General features: G+C 58.7%; 1 protein-coding gene across 3 annotated transcripts in view; it reads left to right on the top strand.

The window, feature by feature from the left end:
• The window catches only part of TTC28 (tetratricopeptide repeat domain 28), a 628,656-nt gene that overhangs the window by 580,020 nt on the left and 27,467 nt on the right, over positions 1 to 21,169 (top strand). For all 3 annotated transcript variants that reach the window (XM_035017265.1, XM_035017264.1, XM_035017266.1), the window contains 2 exons: positions 1,966 to 2,106; positions 17,982 to 18,126. In XM_035017265.1, coding sequence (XP_034873156.1) covers positions 1,966 to 2,106; positions 17,982 to 18,126 — 286 coding nt within the window. The remainder of the gene's footprint in view (positions 1 to 1,965; positions 2,107 to 17,981; positions 18,127 to 21,169) is intronic.

Here is a 21,169-nt window from a genome sequence, read left to right as displayed (position 1 = left end):
GGGCTCTCTTAGAAGACTGCTCCACTTCTGACACCTTTAGGGCTTCAGCGCTTGGGAAACCTTCCCAGTGACTGGGCCTTTGCATGACCTTCTGTGAAGAACATGGCTGAGTCAGGGCTCTGGTGCCTAATTAGCAGGCATGTTAGTCTAGGTTCTCCAGAGAAATAGAACCAATGGGGCAGCAGTGTGCACGCGCGCGCTCACGCACACACACACACAGGCTTATTATGAGGAATTGGCTCACATGGTTAGGAAGGCTGAGAAGTCCCAAGATCCTCAGTTGGCAAGCTAGGGACCCAGGAGAGCCAGTGGTGTAAGTTCCAGGCCGAGCCCAAGTCTGAAGGCAGGAGAAGACTGATGTTCCAGCTTGAAAACACTCAGGTAGAGATGGAATTCTCTCTTATTCAGCCTCTTTGTTCTGTTCAGAGAACAGATGGGGCTGTTGTGAGTGGATGGGGCCCACTCACATTGGGGAGGGCAGTTTGCTTTCCTCAGTCTTCAGATTCAGATGTTAATCTCATCCAGTAACACCCTCCAGATGTACGCAGAATAACAGAATAACGTTTGACCAAATGGCTGCCCCTCCCCCCCCCCGGGGGCCCCAGTCAAGGTGGCCCGTGACAGCAGGTTTGACATCCACACAGAGCATTCAAGTTTTTCAGGCAGCTTCTCACACTGTGTATCATTTGGCTCCGTGACAACCTAGTGAGGGGCTTATTCCCCTTCCTCCGTGACCTTCTGATGTCCCAGGTTCGCCAGCCTGTCTGTCTGAAGCAGGTCATGTTCACGTTAAACCCACCTCTTGATGCACAGGGCCTTGTTCGCTCAGGGTGCCGGCAAGTCCTTCCCTCTCCAGAGCCCACTTCTTCAGCATTGAGTGGTTTGCGTGTTCAGTCCGTCGTCTTCCTCCGGGGCCCTGGTGCTCGCCACTCTCCCGCACTAGTTCTCAGTCAGCAGGAAACTGTAGACAGTCAGTGAGGGCTGAGAGCTGTCTGTGGCCTGGATGTCACTCAGCATTTCCGTGAAGTCTGAGCGTAACCAGCATGCTGGAGGGAGGCAGGGCCCTGCGCTGCTTGTGCCAGCCTCGGGGCATGGTGAGGTGTGGGGACAACTGGGAGGGGGGTGGCCACAGGTGGGCAGCGCCCCCTCGGACACTTCACCACCGCAGGGGTCCCCTTGGGCCACAAGTGCTTGGCTTTGACAGTTAACAAGCCTTTTGTCATTTTAATCATGCTGGTGAATCAAGGCACTCCTGGGTATTTCTGTTTATTTAAAACCCATTGTAGATGTTCTGTTACAGTCTGTCATCAGCGAAATATGAATTTATTAATCTGAAAATTGTAACATCCTCCTGGTGAGCTTGGAAAATGGGCTCTGGTCGGCAAGGCTTCTGCCCACATTTCAGACAGTGCTCTCTCTGCCTGGCACTGTGGCCACTCGTGGGCACATCTGTCTCCTTGTGTGGAAATTGCCTTTTAGGCCAGGTGTTCCCGAGGCCCAGCCTGGTGCCTGGCTCATGCTAGGGGCTTAGTTACCGTTTCTGGAACGGACCGAACTGGAACGTGCTCCCAGCTCTGCTCTGGGGAGAGCACCCAGTCAGCCCAGCACACGCTGTTGAGCACCTACTATGTGTCATGGGTGAGACGCCGGGGTGTAACCCTGGTTCAGGCATAGCACCGACTGTAGGGGGCTCACAGCCGAGTGGGGGCGACCACCAGAAACCGCCAACAAGAGTGCCTCTTGAGAAGCACTAGCCGGAGGAGGGAGGAGGCTGCAGGGCCACCAGGGAGGGCGCAGGGGGGACGCCGGCCTCAGGGAGGCGCTCCATAGCAGGGGTCTGCTGGGCGGTGGGGGGGGGGGGGGGGGGGGGTGCGGGGGAGGGGAGTGGCACCGGACCGCAGGGCAGACTGTCGTGGCTGAGCACTTCCTCTCTCCCACTGGCTCACTCTGTGGTTTCCCTTGCAGGGCCTGTGCCAGCAGTGAGACGGAGAGCGAAGCTGGAGACATCATGGACCAGCAGTTCGAAGAGATGAACAACAAGCTCAACTCTGTTACCGACCCGACTGGCTTTCTGCGGATGGTTCGCCGCAACAACCTCTTCAACAGGTGCGTGCAGGCTCCGGCTCCCAGGCCGGCTGTAGGATAACGTGCTTCCGGCTGGCGCTCCTTCCAGCTGCTGGGGCCGCCGGCCAGGAATTTGCAGGAGTGTGACACTTCCACAGCCCCACGCTTATCAGGGCCTCGGCGCCATGGCAGCACCTCTGGGTTGAGAGAGAAAAGAGTGACGGGTTTGATGTGACCATCTGTGTTCGTCTGGGTTGGGAGGTCCAGGGGCCAGCTGGCCGCCTCTTCATGTAGCCCAAGAGCCGGCTTCCCAAACAGCAGGCAGAAGCCAGACAGAGCGCTTCTACCTACTCCTTTGCTCGCTTTGGTCAGCGACGTGTGGGCCAAACACCTGAGATTGAGGGAGGCCAGGGAGAGAAGGGGTGCCAGCCTTCCTGGAGGGAGGACTTGTCCAGACCCAAGCCCACCCATCCACCCTGAGACCCAGTCTCCCTATTACTTGACCAAATAAGCCTTCATGGCTTTAAGATGGGTCCAGGTTGAAATTGCCAACCAGTATCCCCCTATATCCTTTTATCAGGGGTGATAGCTGAGCGGTGTCCAGATAAAAGCGTGGCAGGCAGTTGGGGTTGAGGGGCACCTGTCCCGCTTTCATTGGGTTGCCTGGCCACAACCCGGGAGTCACATTTAGAACTTTCCAGAAAGATGTCCCAGATTCTCAGGTCCCTGCCACGGCCTTGACTTTTAAGGGCAGCAGGTGGAGCCTGGAACACAGGAGGGAAGTGACTGTGCTCTGGGTGGAGGCGGCCTCTGCCTGGCAGCCCTGCTCTGTGGGGCACACGGTGCCCTGTCTGCTCCCACTGCAGGCCCGTTTCCTCTCCTTATTGTGCTGTCCGGGTGACAAATGTGTGTTTACTTTCCCAGGGCCAGGCTGAATGGGTGGGAGCCAGGGGCCAGGGATGTGGGAGTTGGCAGCTTGGCTGGAGGAGACTACAACTTCATGTTGGTTCATCTCCAGGTCCTCCTTCGTCTCCTCCGCTTCACACGTGTCCTGCATGGCTGTAGTTTCATGGGGGGACGTGGCCCGGTGGGGGGAGGCCCGGGCCTGGGATCGTGTCCTCCTCTGCCAGCATCTCGGCCTGTTGAGCAGGTGACTGTCGACTGCAGGAGCCGCCGGCGTGGTTGGGAACCACAGTGCGGGGGTGCTCAGGGTCTGACTGTGTTGCTTGCCGGCTGAGTGAGCTCTGTCAGCCTGTCTCCTCGTTGCTGAAATGGAAACAAGCTTCCTGGCTTGCAGTTTTCCCTTACCGTGGGGATTAAAGGGGCTTACGTATAAATAACACACGGTCAGGATTCCTAATGCACAGAAGGCACTGCACACACAGCTTTCTACTGTTTTGAGTAGAGTGGGAAGGACAGTGCTAAGCTTGAATTCTTCAGGTAATGTGGGTGCATAAACTTGGGAATGCGACGGGTGTTCACCACCTAGGGTGTGGCCTCACCTGCTCTTCTTCCGACCCCACCTCCTGTCTTTCACATGAGAGAAGGCCAAAGACAGGCCATGAGGCCTCCGTGGCCCTCCTGATCACAGGCCTGCCGGCAGGCAGTCAAGCCCCTCCAGGGCTTTGGGCATATGGTAAGAAAAGGGTCAAAGCAGGTATGTCTGGGATCCTAGCTCATCATCCCTGGGTGGGAGCTGGTGTGACTTTCAGATCATGGAGCTGCTCCTTTTGGGAAAATGGCTTTCATCCTTCACATCTGCTCTGACATAGGTCTGATGAGCACGGTACTATGGATTAATTGGTGGGTTCATTTAAACAATGCAATCTCAGCTGAGGACTGGGCCAGCCTCGGGGCTGGGTGGGGAGCCTGGGCCTCGCTGCCTCCTGCTCTGCACTTAGCTCCCTCAGCAGCATCCACAGACACTTCCAATCTTCACCTTCTAGAGGCTTCTGAGGGCAGACTGTATGGGGGAAACAGCCTGTGTTTCTTCAGCTTCAACACAGTGAGCCCATAAGGCCCCGGACAGTTTGCCATGCCGAGTGCTCTCTGCTGCTTCCCGATGAACCCAGGAAGGAGGTTCTGGCTTCCATCCGAGGGCAGCAGAGCTTTAGGAGGGACCACAGAGGCAAAGGTGTCCTCGTCAGCTAGCGGAGTGCAGGCCTGCATGTCGCAGCTGAGGGGTGCACGCGGGTGAGGGGCTGGAGACCTGCGCAGCCGCAGGTACCAGAGCTGACTGCAGGCCATGCCTGCCGGCTGCCCTGCCAGCCTGCGCCTTCCCACGTCCCCCGCACCCCCAGGGCTGCCAGGTGCACTGCCCTGCCCTGGGCTCCCAGGCCTCCCTCTCTGCCCCTTCCATGTCCAGCGACCTCCTCGAGGAGGTGAGCTGCCTTGTCCCTGACCGGCGATGGCTAAGAAGGGGCTTGTCTTCAGTCTCCCGCTATTGATTGAGGGCTTGCAGAGTTCTTTGGCCTTCTTGTTCCGGGGCGGCTTGCTGGACCAGTCTGGCAAGGAGGCTGCCACGGGTGGTGAGACCTGGCATTAGAGTCCTCTCTTGCCACCCCTGGCCTTGTTCTTTGTTCTGTCTTTGATTCGGAGGTCTCCACAACCACTGGTTTCCTTTTTGCCTGTGCACTGTGGTGGAAAACATTTACACGAGCATAGGGCAGGTGCCGCTACTGAGGAAAAACAAGGACTCTTCCCTTGTTTAGCCCCCCTGGCCCGCATCCTGCAGAACGCTTCCAAGTCCTGCTGAGGGCTGGAGGGCCCGTGCCTGGGGGGGGAGGGGGAGGAGGCGCTGTGCGCACGCGCCGGCTGAGCCTGGGGGCCGTCAGGTCACAATTGCTACAGGAGAGAGGAGAACAGGACGGCTTCAAACTGCATCCTGGATTCAGGGCCCCAGGGCGGTGCCACCGTCTTGACAGTGCCCCCATCCAGCATCAGTCAGGACCAGTATCTCAGAGAAATGTTCACGTCTCTGTTGCTACCGCTGACGCAGTATGCACGCTAGGCCTTGGTTTTTCCACATGTCCGGCTGTGTGTGTGACATGGTGTGCAGAGGGCCTTCCCTGTTGCCCAGAAATGAGTGGCTAGAGCCTACACAGAGGACAAAGAAGTGTTAAGTGTCCTCATTCTAAAGAGAGGTGCCACGAGGGGCCAGCGCCCTCCCTCAGGTCTCTGCCCCCTCTAGCACCCCAGCCACGCACCTGCCACGTCTCAAAGAAGACTGGTGGGGGAATTGGCAAGTGAGACTTGGGGCCTGGTGGGAGTCCCCCAAGAGAGGACAAGGTGTCACCATCCCGTGGAAAGCAGCCTCCCGTGACTGGGGGGCAGGTAGAGGAGAGCCTAAAGGAGGGCCCAGGCGAGAGTGGGCGGGCCACAGTGTGGCCTGCGTGTCCATGTCTAGTGTGGCTCCCGCGAGGGCCTTTCCGGATGGGTGCATCCCATGGGCTCAGCCACGTGCTGCTTCCACACCGGAGGGGCTGCTTCCCGGGCAGAGGGCCTCAGCAAGGAGAGTTACAGGACATGCAGGATGTGGCAGGACGGGGAGGCTGCCCCCCAGATCTGGTCGCCCCGTGTGGGGATGGCAGGGGGAAGCTCCCGCAGGGCCCTCAGAAGTGCTTGCTCGCGTGAACCTCCAGGGAGTCGCACGGAGGGGCCTCGGCAGCTCCTGATTCCCTCCCCACCCCCGCCCCTCACCCTAGAGAGTCAGACCTAGGCAGCGGGGAGGGAGGAGGGCTCCAGAACCCGCCCTGCCCTCCAAATCCGTGAGCAAAAGCCTGGCCTTCGGGGGAGGCGAGACGGGATGAGGGGGGCATGGCAGAGGAGACTGGGGACCACTTCTCCCCAGATTCCTGGAAGCATAGGGAAGAGCAGTGACTGCAGAGAAATAAAGCTGACCGCACAAGGTCAGCCCCGTCAGTCTGCCGGAAACCCCGCAAACCTGTGACCGTCTCTGCATTTGTGTCATGCGTGTGTCTGCACAGACGCATGGTTGTGGTTCTTTATAAACATCCAAATTGCACCTGCCCCTGGCGCCGCCCCGAAGCAGCCTGCACGAATGCCATGCACGTCCGCACTAGACCGGATGGCACCCTGGCCATGCCTGTGTTCATATGGCTAGGCAGTGTTCTGTGGTGTGGCACATAGTCGGGGGGGCCTTGCTCTGGGGCCAGGCAGACCTGGATTTGGGACCTTCCATTAGTGGGCGACCTTGAGCCTTTTATTATTTCATCTGGAAAATGGGGGTAATAATGGGAGTTATGAGGATGCCATCCATGTGGTGATGGATAAACAGTGTAGTAAGCAGTTTCTCTCCCCACCTGGGTCTGAGGTTTCTTTTCTCTTTTCTCTTAAGATTTATTTACTTTTCTGAGACAGAGTGTGTGTGCGAGCAGATCGAGAGGGAGAGAAAGAATCCTCAAGCAGGGTTCCCGCTGAGCAAGGAGCCCAATGCAGGGCTTGATCCCAGGACCCTGAGATCATGACCTGAGCCACCCAGGCGCCCCTAGGTCTAAGGTTTCTATGACACCAAAGCCCTTTTGAGGGGGTGGGTTCAGGAATCAGCTCTCTACCCCAGAACCTGATTGGATAGTTCGATGCTGCCTCCCCTTACAGCCTCTCTCTGGCCACCAAATACCAGAAAGACTTTGAATAAATGCAGAATGGTAACCCAGTTAAATGTCTGTTACAGCCACAGCCCTGGCCTTGAGCCTCAGGGTTCCTCGCTCAGCTTCTGGCTGCTCTCCTGCGAGCCCTGTCCTCTGCTCTTTGGTGGTGGCCATGTGGCTCTGGGCCAGGACTCTGTCCTGCTCTCCTGATGGCACCAATAAGAAGGCTGAGCATTCTCCCCAGCTCTGAGCTGGGTCAGCCCACCTGCATCCCCCGCACAGGGGCAGTTCTGGGCAGGGGCCTTCCTGCCAACAGCTGTTCCTTCCACAGGTGGGTCCAGGCCCCAGGCCTCAGGCAGGAGCCCCTGTCCTGGCATCCGACTGATCAGTAGGTACACCAGCCAGCCCTCCTCAGGGCCCCTGCCTGTCCCAATGCACCACCTTGAGGCATCTGCCAGGTTAACACTCGTGCGCCACCCCTACCGCCCCACCCCCACCCCCTCTGTGCTTCTCTGAGGTACAGGTGTGATGATAGGAATGCTCTATCAGGAGTCACTTTAAATTCATGTCTGTTGAGTAGTGACAAGTTTATTCAGAATTGAAAAGGATTTCCCACAGGTTGCCCCTAACTATCAGGCTTACCAATACATATTATAAGGCACAAGATAATTTATAAATAATGTTTTGTTTATCACTTGTTTATTTATTCACTTTCTTGTTCCAGAACTTATTTAAGACAGTTGACCAAAACATACAAATGCCACCACATAAAAGAGAAATAAATGGATGAGAACATCAAGATAGAAGGAAAATAAAGGTAGAAGAGAGGGAATAAAATTTATATACGGAACGTGTGCCGTTTAGCACCAGCCAAAGCAGAGAGGTCAGCCCAGCCGATGTCTGCCTGGCCCCAGCCCTGACCTGGACTTGCCAACTCACAGTCTACCTTTTAGCAAAGTCCTCAGCAGCTGAAGTGCTCTGTCTTTGCCTGAAGCCCACACCCCGTGCAGTTTCTAATGGGCACTGAGGCTGAGCCCGCCCCACTGCTCCTCCTGCGTTCCCCGTAACCCTCCTGTGTTCCCCATAAACACTAGGCCACCTCCACCCCTGGTGATCTCTTCCCAAATGCAAGTCACTGCAGAGACCTGCCAGGTCACCCTGCAACATTTCTGGTCTCCATCCCTCTGTCTATTCCCACTGCCACGACCCTTCCTGGAGACTCACTGTTCCCTTGACATGGCCATTTAATGGGATCCTGGGAGCACGCTTGCAAGGTCCCTGACGCTCAGCAAAGTTCGTGGCCCGCGTCTCCCACCTTGTCAGCGCAGAGCTGGGCTTGGCCCCCCGCCGGCTGAGCCTCCATCGCCCACGCTGCTGTCCTCACCACCCACCTGGGCTGCAGGCCACCGGACTTCGCTGTCCCGCTCTGGCTGGGGCGCAGTTCTGATCAATCACCTTCTCGCTCGGGGGCCCGAGGTGAAGTGGCAGAGCTCGGTGTTCGAGTCCCCATGGCCTGGCCCCGCCACCATTCCCACTTCCCATTGCATTCTCCCTTACACTCTGTCCTAACCCGATGGGACCCTGGACCTGCCCTTTCCCTCCTCAGGGCCTTGGCTTGGGTGCAAGACACAGCAGAGAGGGCTTTTCCCTGGGGTCCGTCTCCAGCTGCCCCTTTCACAAACCCATCTTGGATTTCCCTAACTGGGAATACTTTTCTCCTTCTCTGAAATTCCCTGGCACTCTATCTGTTGAGAAAGGAGCCACCGCCTTTTGCCTTGCGTTTTAGTTACACGTGTCCGTGCCCTATCCTATCCCAGGCTGCACCGTCCTCCAAGGCTGGATCACGCCTGATTTCTCTCTGTGTCCCCCAGGGCACCTTGCCATGTGCCTTGTGTTGAGTGGGTGCAGGTACTTGTTGATTCATGAGGGAAGGGAGGGAGGGAGGGAGGGAGGAAGCAGGGAAGGAAGGAGGAAGGAAGGAAAGGCCTGCTGGCCAGGACTGAGACAGACATTAACAGCAATGGCAGTGATGATGATGATGATAGTGGTGAATGTCTATTGATTACTTTCTGAGAACCCAGCACCGTGTCAGGTGCTTTCCATGTATTATCTTAGCCAGTCCCATCAACAGCCATGAGGGGAATAATTGCAACCCTTTCTTACGGATTCGGGCCCTGAGACTTGTTGCCCAGGGTCACAGCTAGTCAGTGACAGAGCCAGGATTAGGATCCAGGTCTCCAAAGACAGTGCTCTGGCCCCCAGATCTCTACCCATCTAACACCCCTGCCAAATGATCACAGCCTTTGCTTGAATCCCTCCAGTGACAGGGAGCTCACTACCTCACGAGGTGGTGTTTTCTGTCTCTGGACAACACTAATACAGCTTTGGAGGTTCTTTATGAGCCAGTTGGTGAGACTGTGCAGGCTTGTTGGGTACAAGGGAGGCCAGATGTGTTTGACTCACAAATTATGTATAGGGGCAAGGCCCTGTGGAAGGGGGTTTTCCTGCACTGCTGGATATGCATTAGCTAGACAGGCCACCCCAGGATCATTGTTTCTTCTCTCCATCCCTGCATACATGATAAGCCTGTTCCCCACTGACTGCCTGGCTTGGACCATCTGTCCCAGCTTCTGTTACCTCCTGAGTCCGGAGGTAACACCCGTGCAAAACTGGGCTGCGCATCAGGTTTTCCCAAGGCAGCAATCTGCAGGTTTGGCCGTGGAGCCTCACGCACGTTACAGCAAGGAGCGGATGGCCACAGCAGAGCCCCGAGTGGGCAGAGGCTGTGACTTCTCTTGGTGGAGGTTTGTGCCACAGCCCTTCACCTTGGCCATGGACCTGCTGACAAGCCGAACGTTACAGGAGGGCCCAAGAGCAAGAGGCAAGAAGCCACGTGCAGCCCCACGTGCTCCTCAAGCTAAATTGCTGGAAAAGCAGGGATCCCTGCCTGATGCCACCCAGCTTCGTGGCTCTTCTCCCGAGGAGGGAGCCAGACCCGACAAACCGGGCACTTGGTAATTAAGGAGGTGAGCCGGCAGAAAGCGCCGATACCTTATTGAAGAAGTACTTAAAATGCATCTGACAGCCTTCATCTCCCAGAGGAGACAACCCTTCGTGTGAGGATGTTCAGCAGAGAGTCACTGAATGGTATCAGAGTCCTTTTTAAATTGAACTGAGGCATCTCTGGCTACTTGAATATAACGGCTTTGCCAGTTAATCTTTCCACGGGTACCTTAAACCCCGGGTACTTGTTCAAATCTCCGGCCAGCTCCAATCCCTCAGAAGACTCGGTTCAGAGTTCGGAGCCCTGGAGGGCATTTTGAAGCATCCTGGGCAGGACTGAGGGCAGGGAGGAAGGAAGCAAAGGGCTCAGCTGTGCGGCGGGGGCTGCCCAAGAGCAGGGTTCGGCCGTGAGGAGGGAGACCCTGCTGACCAAGGTGGAGGGGCAAGAGAGGAGCAGAGGTGGGACTCCCTCAGGCCCAGGACCGGCAGCCTGGCTCAGCCCTGAGGCTGTGAGCGCAGAGGCTAAGCTGCCCGCCGCGGCCATTAGAAAGTGAAAATGTCCAATAAAGACACCCTGAGAAGGTGAGGAGCCGAGTCAGGAATACAGCTGAGAAGAGGCAGCCACATTTAGAGCGAGCTCCCCACTGTGGGCAGCAGCCGCCTCCCTTCCCCCCAGCACGGCCCTGACCAGGAGACGAGGTCCTGCTCACAGAGGGCCCCTGGAGACTGGTGGCCCGTGTAGTGTCTGCCATCCTGGGGGAGAGGGTGCACTCCAGATGAGGGTTCAGGGCCCAAGATCAAAACAGCACTAGGCTTCGGGCTCCCTGAACACAGCACCGCCCCCCCCCCCTCCCCCGAGGCTGCAGGCTTCCTGTTGCCTGACTATCCTGAGGGGCAGGGCCCTGCCGGACCTCATGGCCTGAGGGAAGCTTAATCCCCGCGTTCCTCTGTAACAGCGGAGGGGCTGGGCTTGTGGGGGGAGACCCGCCTTGTGTTGAGAATTCCCATGACCTATGCACATCACAGCCTAGATCTAGCCCACCCGGAAGATGTCCCACATGGGTGACTTCCGTCCCCCCTCCCTTCCCCTCCTTCCTGGTTGTCCTAAAGATGTTATGGCTGGGTGTGCCCCGCGGTGAGCGCTCCGGCTCAGCTCCAGAGCCCCACGCCCAGAGACACAGGAAGGCCCCGCGTGCCTGGAAGGGTAGGCCCCGGGAGAGAGGTGGGAAAAGAGAACACACTCCAAGGCTGTCTCAGCTCTCCTGCCTGCCTTCAAGCTTCAAGGCCACGTGTGTGCGCACACTTGATTGTAAGCTCCCGGAGGACAAGCACCAAGTCTCCCCCTTCACTAAGGAGTCTCTGCGGTCCGCAGGTGGGCTGCCGGGGCGGGGGGCGCCCGGTAAGCTGAACAGCCATTTTCTCCGGCACCCCAAGGAGCAGAGCCTCAGCAAAGCTAGTTCCTTCCTCCGGCAGATTGGGCCCTTGGCATTTTCATGCAGTGGCACCTTTCCTAGCTGCTCCCTGGTGCTCTGCCGGGGCTCCTGCCTCCTCCCCAGATCAGGGAGTCCTGTTCACAGTCTGCCAAGGTCTGCCCCTTGAAGGGCTGCTTGTCTCTGGGTCCAGGTGTGCGTAGGGGAAAGCCAAAGCCAGCCCGAACCTCTGGAGCTCTGGTTCCTCCCAGTGCTCTGGCTGTACTGAGCTCTGGGTCGCTGGCTCCTTTCTCCATGCCGCAGAGACGGGACAGAACCTCAAGGCCCCGTGGCTCTGGCCATGCCTGGAGTGGTCAGGTTTGAGCGGGGCTTCTTTGTAGTCTCTCCCGAGGGAGAGTCGGGCCCCTGCTCCCTTGTGTCCACATGCTCGTTCTGCTCTCCATCTTTGAATGTGAAGGCATGAGAAACCAGCATGTGTGGGGTGGGGTGGGGTGCTTAGCGTGCTCAGCTGTGTGCACAGTGACCTAACCCCCCCCTCCAACGGAGCCCTGATGGGAGGGGCGACTGGCGTGCTGCCCACGCGGGGCTGCAGTTTGGCTGGAGACTTGCAGGCGTGCAGTCCCCCACCGCCTCCCCTGGGGCTGGGCTGGCTCCCACCCGGCAGGCACACACACCCAGCCCAGACAGCCACAGCGCCGGCCGTGTCGGTGTGTGTGAGCCCGAGCGAGGCTGAGCACCCGGGGTCCTCTGCAGGCCCATCCCAGTTATAAATCACCCTGCTTGGGGAATAGATCTCTTCATCCCCGAAGGGAGATTCATGAGCAGCCAGTGCCGCCCAGGCCGCCTGGTGTTTGTCATCATTCCAGAGACATAAACTACACCGGATGCCTCTGCCCTTCTCCGTAGTGCTTCACATATCCCCTCCGGCTCTGCATTCCGTTACTGCAGAGGCCGAGCAGCTTCCGCCCTACCTGCCGGCCTCCCTCCTCCCCGAATCCGGGCTTGCTCCCTCTCCTTCCCCTGCTACCACCCAGACAGCCATGCAGTGGAGAAAATGAATATTTCTCCAGAAGTAAATTAATAAAAATCATCTGAGGAATAAGCTAATAAAGACGGTGTGGTGTGAGAAAATCTCCGCCGAGAGCTAGGCTGTCAATTAGCCCCACGGGGTCCCTAGCAATAAATGGACAGGCCTTGAGGAAGGGGGCCAGTGCCACCTGCTGGCGCTGTGCGGTGGTGCAGCGGTGAATCCTGGCAGTCGGGTCGCTTCCAGAAAGCTGGAAGCAGAGCAGCTCCCCGGAGAGGCTGCCTACGGTCAGCTCCACCTGTATGGACCCAGCAGCGGGGAGGGCAGGGGTCGGAGGCAGGTGCAGGTAGGCAGGTCCTTCAGCGTGTCCTGAAGGCAGGGAGGGTGCGTGAAAACCCCTCCCGTGCCAGGTGGGAGGCCTGCCTGGCTCCTGCCCTGCTCTTTGGCCTTGTATGGCTCTCTTACTGTCTTGGAGCCTTAGTTCCTTATCTGTAAAGGAGGAACAGCCGCGCCTCGTAGGGCCCTGAGGGGGGAGTGTGGATACGGCAGGCCTGGCAGGGGCCTAGATGCGCCCCTCCTGTGGCTCACCCTCCTGCCACGTGTCAAGCGTCTGCACCTCTGTCAGTGCTCCCGTTCTGATAAGCGGAAGGCACCCTTCTCTGTCTTCGAGTCAGATTTCCGAGGCAGAGAGAAGCCAGCCAGGCTGAAAGTCCCCGCAGAAGGCGAAGCGGCGCAGTCACTGAGTTCCCACCGTGGAGGACCCCCAGCCCCCCGTGGCCATTCCTTCACAGCGTGGTGGCTGCACCAGGAAGGAGGCAGGTGTGCCTGCAAGGAGGACAGCTGGGGCTCCTCATCCCACACACCTGTTCACACCTGTCACCCACTGCCTGCCAGGGCTCAGAGCCCAGGGGACCTGCTGTCATTTGGCTGTGACTCTGATCCTCTGCGAGGCGTGCGCCCGTGGTGCCCGCTGTCCGGGGCAGATGACTTGAAAGCTGCGCTCACACAGGGCGCACAGGGGGGCTGCCGAGCTTCAGACTCTGGGGGCTGGGGCAGTGTCTGGCAGTCCGCACAGGGGTCAGAAGAGTCTCAACAGTTTCCTAGAGCAAGTAGACTTTTAATTTATTAAAATGAGAAGAGACCGGGTGCCTGGGGTGCTCAGTTGGTTAAGCATCTGCCTTTGGCTCAGGTCATGATCCCAGGGTCCTGGGATCAAGCCCTTTGTCAGGTTCTGCGTTCAACAGGGAGTCTGCTTGAGGATCCTCTCTCTTTCTCTCTGCCTCTCTCCCTGCTCACTCTCTCTCAAATAAATAAATAAAATCTTTAAAAAAAAAAAAAAAGCTGCAAGGGACTTGCAAGGACGTTAGTCCGACCCTTTCGTTTTACAAGCAAGGGCGAGAGGGGAGTAGAAGAATGACATGCTGGCCAGAGTCCCAGGGCCGGTAGGTGACAGGCAGCCAGGAGGTCCACTGCTGTGGGTAAGCATTCCCAGTCTCAGGGCTGAGGAGCTGACCACTTGGCTGTTGCTGTTGTTGAATATCTTTATGCAGATGTCTAGGCAGACGTAGCCCAGTAAATAGCTGTGGTAGGTCACTGTCAGTGCAACACATGAAAGGGAGCCCGTGGGTTGCAGTCTGCACAGGGCGGCTGTGGCACCTAATGACCGGGAAGGGGCCACCGGCCACCCCAGCGGGACCAGGGTCCTGGCCCGAGACCCTCCCCGGGCCCGCACCTCGGGAGGGCCCTGGGGCCGCACGGATCCTCAGTGGCTCCTGGCCTTGGTTTGCTGCGCTCCAGCTCTCTCCCCCTGGGCCCGAGGTCCGGTGGCCAGGCCCGGCCAGGCGCCTGGGCTGCCCGTGCAGGCAAGCCGCCGCGGGAGATGTGGGAGGCCGCCGTGGAGGTGGGCTCAGCTGCCAGCCACTGATGCCTCTCGCTCAGGCAAAGGGAGCTGCATGGACTGACTACGACTTTGGATTATGGTTTCAGGTTGTTTGGTTTTTGTTTAAACACAAATGGAATATTTTCTGGGCTTTTGTTTTTACTTTGAAAATGGCATCTGTAGGGATAGGTGCCCTCCCCTGAACAGAAGCACAGATCAGAGGCTTGATCCTGGGGCTTCCTGGCTGACCAGTGGGAGACGCCATGTGTTCAGGTCTAGGTGGGCCTGTCTGGGCTGGGCTGGCTGGGGTCAGGGCCCGGGAGCTGTTGCTCCAGAGATGGTTCATCTGTGACCTGCCAGAGCTCTCGAGGGACTAAGGTAAGAGTCTGAGAGACCGCACTCACACGGCGTCCAGGGGCGGAAATCAGCAGGTGTCGATGATGTGTGGGTGGGCTTGACAGTCGGCGAGAGAACGGGACAAAGTCAGGTGCCCACAGGCAGGGGCTTTAACTGAGGCTCAAACATGGGGCCTCACCCCTGGCAGGTTTGCGTGACCTGGGGTGCCCAGGTCCTGGCTCTTGAAGAGTCTGCACTACCTGGCCACAAATGCTCAGAGAGGGTGTCCCAGGAAACCTGCTCAGAGCAAACAGGTGCCTCGATCAACTGTCTGTTTACTGGCCCTGGTCAAAGGCATCTGACGGGTTCTCCATCAAGCTGTCCAGGGATGAGGGTGGGGTGTCACACAGCCTAATCACGGTTGGTCTGCGAAGCCCAGCCCTGGAGCCTAGTGGGAAAGTTCTCAGGGAAGGGTATAGATTGCAGACGGCCCTCTGATGGGGCCAGGGAAGGAATTAGCCTGGGGGAGGAGCTTCCTGTTCAGGCAAGCCTGATGCTTAAGGAGGTGCCCAGCCTCCCCACAGCACAATCCCAGAGCCCCAGGTCCACCTGGCATGCTTGTCTCCCACAGTCACCGCCCCAGGCACTCCAGTCTCTATCCCCCAACATCTGTGCCCTTCCCCACATTGTTTCCTCAACTTAGAATGGCCTTCTCCACCTTGTCCACGGGCAGGCTAACTCTGGATGATGGTGCCCACATCAAAAGGCCCTCTCCCAGAAAGCCCTCCGTTGGCTCTGCCTGACCAGTGGTTGGTCAGTGTCTTGTGACTTGGTGTCCCCAGACCTCTGCTGGAGCCATCCCCTTTCCTCACAGCCCGGTGCGAGGACCCCGCAGGCCTGCCCCATCGTGGGCAGGGCCACATATGGACTAGGTTAGTGTTGTTGGGCCCTTTAGATGCCTCTGGAACTTCATGGGTTTCAATAAAAAGACACCATGGCCTTATGCGCTTGCACTCTGGAATTCCAGCCTGTGTGCCCCCCTCCTGCCCAGGCCTTTGTGTCACTCACTGTCCCATCAGCTGAGACTCCCAGTGACTTTCAGTGGGGGATTCTTTGCAGCCATTTCTCCATTCCTGATGCTTCGTGCCTGCGGACAGCATTTCCCCTTTGTGCAGGTGCAGAAAGCAAGGCCTAGAGCCCCAGGCTGGGATTAGCACCCAGCGGGTCTGCCCCCAGATACCTCCCCAGCCCTCTAGCTCCCTCCAGACATGTTCCTTCCCAGGCACTTTTTTGGCCACTTCCAGAAACCATGTTTGAGCACCTCACCGTGCCAGCAGTGTGCCCTGCTCAGGCCTCCAGGCTTCACCCAACCTGATGTCCTGTGCCCTTGGGACTCCACTCACCAGGGAGGAGTCAGACTGGCCCAGCATGAGGTGCAAAATGCTTGGTGTGAGTAGTATGCTTTGAGTCAGCTGGAAGGAATCCCCCATGCAGCTTGGATTATGCTGGTCTCTGGGGACCCCGGAGGGGAGCTTATGGGGGGCTGGGCTCTCTTTCTGCAGAAGAAGCTTTTAAGTTCCGAGCCTTGGGCTTTGTGGAGTGCCCCACCAGTCACGGTGAGCACCTGTGGCCACAGCGTTGTCTGGGGACATGGCACTCCCTCTGGACACCTGCAGCTGGATTAATCAGACTCAGGTGCCTCCTGCAGGGTTACAAGCCCACCATCCAGGCAGACACCTGTCTAGGGGGTGGAAAGAGAGGCTCGCGGGGAGAGGGAGCTGAGCGGTCCTGTCGCCACCTTGTCCCGATGACCCGATGGTGGTGCGGGCTCCCGGGGCTGTGAGCTCTGTCTGCCGAGGATGCGAGGGCACATAGGCCTGTGACAGACACTGTGTGTCCCGCCAAGCCTCTCCTCTGGAGAGCAGTTTGGTCCTCTCCTTCAGGGGAGTATTGCTCTTTGCGGCATGTTCTGTGGAATTCAGTGCGCCCCTCAATGTCACTCCAGGGAGATCTGTGCTTCACTGGCTCTGGTGGCAAAGTCACCCCACAGCCCCAGTCGCTTGCGGTGACACATCGCCTGAGCGGGCGGGACAGGTGCAGGCGCGAGCCGGCTCCAGGCCTCCAAGTCCTCTGCCCTTCCTTGTCTTGCAGGGGCTGTCGAGGGCGCTCCCGGCTTGGCTTGGCGGGCCGTGGAATTGAGGTCAAGGGGGGCGTTGCTGAGAATGCTGAGAAGAGTTGGGGGGAAGCCAGGGGGCAGAAACCATACCTGGAAAACACAAATAGATCTTCCCAATCCTTTGTTTAGATGGTCGCGGATCCTGGCCAGGCCCAGGAGGGAAAGCTGCCTTCTGGTCTTTTCTCAGGAAACACTGAAGCTCTGCCACCAGCAGCAGCCCGGAGTATTTACCAAAGCTTGGAGGCATCTTGTAGAAGACCTGGTCTTTCCCCTTAAGGGTCCTTGAGGATGCAGCAGAAACTCCAAAAATGGGCACAGTGTCTAAATCAAGGTTAAGAGACCACTGACGGTCCGGCAGTTGTGCAGAGAACGTCCCACTGTGCTGAAGCCACAGCGGCTGGGCTGCGGGGCAGGTTCAGAGGGACGGGTGGGAGGCAGCCTGGTCCCTTCATGGAAATGGGCATGTTTCCCTGCCTGTTGTCTCTTGTGCCCGCCTGTGCTGGGTGTCCTCTGTAGGCACCCAGGGCTGCCAGCGGGGCCTGGCAGGTAAACTGTGGCCAGGAAACACTCTTTCTTTTTCTTTTTTTACAAGATTTTATTTACTTATTTATTTGAGAGAGAGAGAGCAGGGGGAGGGGCAGAGGGAGAATCCCAAGCAGATTCCTCGTGAGCACAGAGCCTGACGCGGGGCTCAATCCCACCACCCTGCGATCGTGACCTGAGCCGAAACCAAGAGTCGGACGCGCAACCAACTGAGCTGCCCCAGGCGCCCCAGAAACACTTTCTAAGGGAATGAATGTTCTTGTCCTGTGTTGGGAGTGTGAAACTCGGGGTCCTTGGGATCGAGAATGCCATCTGTACTGATAAAACCGCCTGGCAACACCCGAGCGGAAGCTAAAAAGCAAAGCCAAAGTCTGCAGGCACACTCGAGCAGACCCACTGTACAGGGGCTGCCGGGTCAGGAGGCCTGCAGGGCCTGGTGCGGCGCCAGGCCGCTGACCTGGGCCCCGGGTTGGGGCCGGCACACCCCTGGTCTGGGCTGGGCTCCTGCCCAGGGAGCAGTTGGCCTGGGGGCACTGTGCGCCCCAGCCGCCTGGGGGCTGCCGCTGATTCTCATGGTCCTCACGTTTGCCTGCACACAATCGCTTCACACAAGGATGTAATTAAATCCTTTGAACAGCACTTTGGGACATCTGATTATGCAGAAAAACTCCATAGAAATGTAAGCGGTTGTGGACAGCTGGTTTGCCCTGCGGTTTCTGTCAGTGCTCACTGTTCTGTGAAAATTACCTGAAAGGAAGGTGAGGAAGGCGAAGCCGGGAGGGAGGCCGGGCTGGGCCCTGCTGTGCGGCCTCCGACCTGCCTTTTCCAGGACCTGGAGTGCTCGGGAGTGAGCAGTGCGGCCCCGCCGGCCCCACCTGGGCCCTGCTGACTCCCTTGGCTCTTCTCTCCCCAGGAGCTGCCAGAGCATGACGAGCTTGGGCAGCAACACCATGTCGCCCATCAAGGACGGGACCTCCTCTCTGGCCAGGAGGCAGAGCTCATTCGCCAGGCCCCCGCTCCGTGCTCTGTACGACCTGCTCATAGCGCCCATGGAAGGGGTAAGTGCCCCCCCCAGCTCCACTGGGGCCCAGAGGCTTCGAGGCGTCAGGACACGTCGTTTCCCGCTCAGTGCCCACATGTGCCCCTTAGGTACAAAATGGGCTCCCGAGACAAGCGGGGCCTTTCCAGAACACACCTCTCTCTCCAGCTGCTCAGTCAGGGTCTGGAAGTGCATTCCTGGTTGGCTGCAGGTTAGTGGGTGAGGCCCCGGGTTCAAGCTGCCAGGTTGAAGCCTGGCGCTGCTCCTTTGCAGCCCGGCGGATCTGGCCTCCGCTGCATCAGGGACCCTGTGAGGTGATGCCCTCCTCCCATCTTCTCATCAGACTTTGGGGCCGAGGGAGCCATGGGGCCGGGCCCATCTCCCCAGTTGTCAGCAGGAACCATGCCATCCACGTGGGCCCCCAGCAGATGGGAAGGGGACTGTGCCCACGGCTCTGCCTCGCCCTGCTGGGAAGGCTTCCCCATCTCCCACCTCTCATTCGGGGGTCACGCCAGAGCTGTGCTTTCTGCTGAGAACAGATCCCTCGGCCTCTGCCACTGTCAGGAGCCACAGACTCCATCACAGTGTCTGACGTCAAAGACCCCCTTTCATTTGGGATTTCTCAAGAAGGTTGAGAACGGGTGTCTGTGGCTCTGGACTTTGCACACTGTCCTTCCATCCGGACATGGCACTCCCACTGGGTGGGGGAGACCAAAGGGCTCGGGGATCTTAGGAATCTGAACGGTGAGCCTGTCAGATGCCTTCTGTGTATCAGTCAGCTCTGGCTGCGGTAACAAAAGATCGTGAACTGGGCCGTTTAGACAACAGACATTTATTTCTCATGGCTCCGGAGGCGTGAAGTCCCGGGTGAGGGTGCCAGCATATTCAGCAGCTTGGCGAAGGCCCTCCTTCTGGCTGCACACAGACCCCTTCTCACCGTGTCCTCTCATGGGGTCGTGGGGGCTCTGGTCTCTTCCCCGTCTTCTCAGGGTGCTGACCCCATCATGGGGGTACTGTCCTCGTGACCTCATCTAAACCAAATTATCTCCCAAAGGCCCCACCTCCAAATACCATCCCACTGGGGATTAGGGCTTCAACATGTGGATTTGGGGGGACACCAGCATTCAGCCCATAGCAGACCCCAAGGAAAGAAAGCCCAGGTGCCTGCACTCATGGGGGCCTGGCTCTCAGGCGGGGAGGGCGTGACTGACGAGTCCTTGGAGAGCAGGCGGCAGGCCCGCGTGTCCTCGCGGCTGTCTGCAACCACGTGGGAGTTTTGTCTGTTGGGGTGGCCCCTCGGCGGCTCGCCCCTCCGCTTCAGCCAGCTGGCAGAGATGAAGTGCGTCCTCAGGAAACCCCACCTTGACAGCGATTCCTTCATCCCCTGGAAATGCACTGGTCAGCCAAGGATGTGCCAGCCTGCCCAGTATCGCTCAGGAGGCTGCCTGCCTGCCAGGCCCTGCAGACCTCCCTCGCTCAGGGAGGCTGGGGGTGGTGGGAAGCCCAGAGCTCCGGGGGCTGGCAGTCCGGACTTCCCTGGCTGGGTGACCTCGGCCAGCAGTTTCTCCTCCTCGAGTCCCTGTGTCCTCGTTAGAAAATGGGACGACATCGCAGAGCGTGTCAGGTCTGAGCAGGGTTGGGCTTCGAGGCGTGTGAGGAGCACGTAGGGCAGTGGCAGCGGCAGGAGGGGCCCTGGCGAGAGGGGCTGTTCGGACCCTCCATTTTTTCACTCACTCGGGCCTTCTGGGGCCCTTTGCACTTCCTCTTTTGTGTCCGGGTCCCAGATGACTTTCTCCATGAATGTGGAATGGGCTGGTGGGGCTGGCGAGGAGGGCCAGGGCGCAGAGGGCAGAGCTGGAGACGGGCTGGGAGCAGCGTGTCCTTGGAGGCTCAGGGCATCTGGAGCCGGCAAGCTCCTCATCTCTCTCTGGCTCGAGTGTCCCCTCCTCTTAGAAGCCTTCCTTGCCCTCTCCCCCCACCACTCTGCAGGCTTCCTCCCCCTCCCTGGCACTGGGTCCCCTCTATGCCCCATGTCTTTCATGGCACCCGCTACCTCACTGGACTCAGAACTTGGCTCTTGGCGTGCCTCACCTCCTGTCCCTTGCTGCCCACCCACGCTCCCTGAAGGCAAGCACCGTCCCTCATCTCTGCGGCCCCCAGCACCTGGCACGGGGCCTGGTACCTGCTGACACTCGGTGAAGTTTATGGGATGGTACGTGGTCCAAAGCTGGGGGGGCGGGGAGAGGCGGACCTCTCTCCCTCCATCCAGGGCTCCCCCCCTCGCACGGGGGGAGAAGCTGCTGCAGCCTCGAATCATCCTTGTCGGGGAGTCTACGGGTTTATAAAATCTGCGCTGTGTCTTTTCTCCCTGCGGACTTGCCTGTGACTTAAAGAGTAAAAATGTGCCAGTGGGAATAGTGGCGGCTCATGCCTAGACATCTGTGTCCCTCCAGGGCTCCTGGGCAGGGGAAGAGTGACGGCCCTAAACAAGGGAGAGCAGGGACGAAGTCAGCCTTCCTGAGGTGACCTGCCCAGGGAAGGGGGCGTCCCGCCACCAGCCTGGCTGCCGGCGCCCCAGAGCGCGCGGTTCGGGGGCGGCGCTGTAGGGACCAACGTCCAGAGCCCCGCGCGCCCGCCCTCCGGGGTGCAGCCCTGTAGTCTGAAGGGAGCCCTGTAGTTGGAAAGCATGTCCTGAGTTCCTGAGAGTTCAGCTCTCCTCTCTTGTGACCGAGGTGTCCGAACACTGAACGAGCGTGGCTGCCTCACACGAGCCACAGAGCGAAAGCTCCCGAAGGCCGTTAAAGCTAGCGGTCAGGGCGCGAGCTTGTCCTTGGCTAGCTGAGGTGATCCGCTGTGTTTCAGTAAAAACGCCTGACGGGAAACTGTCACCCGTTCTTTCCACAAGCACTTGTGGGCGTGTGTGGGGTCCACACCGTCCTGGATGCAGAGGAGGCGGCAGAGTGTGTGGCCCCCCCATCTGATGCTCACAGATGGTGCTCAGGGAGGGGTGGGCTGCAGGGAGCACCCCCCCCCCCCCCCCCCCCCCCCCCCCCCCCCCCCCC

This window comes from Mirounga leonina, unplaced genomic scaffold, assembly GCF_011800145.1.
Source record: "Mirounga leonina isolate KUSES-001 unplaced genomic scaffold, KU_Mleo_1.0 Mir_171, whole genome shotgun sequence".
In the NCBI taxonomy this organism is placed as follows: Eukaryota; Metazoa; Chordata; class Mammalia; order Carnivora; family Phocidae; genus Mirounga; species Mirounga leonina.
This window is presented reverse-complemented; position numbering and strand designations above follow the sequence as displayed.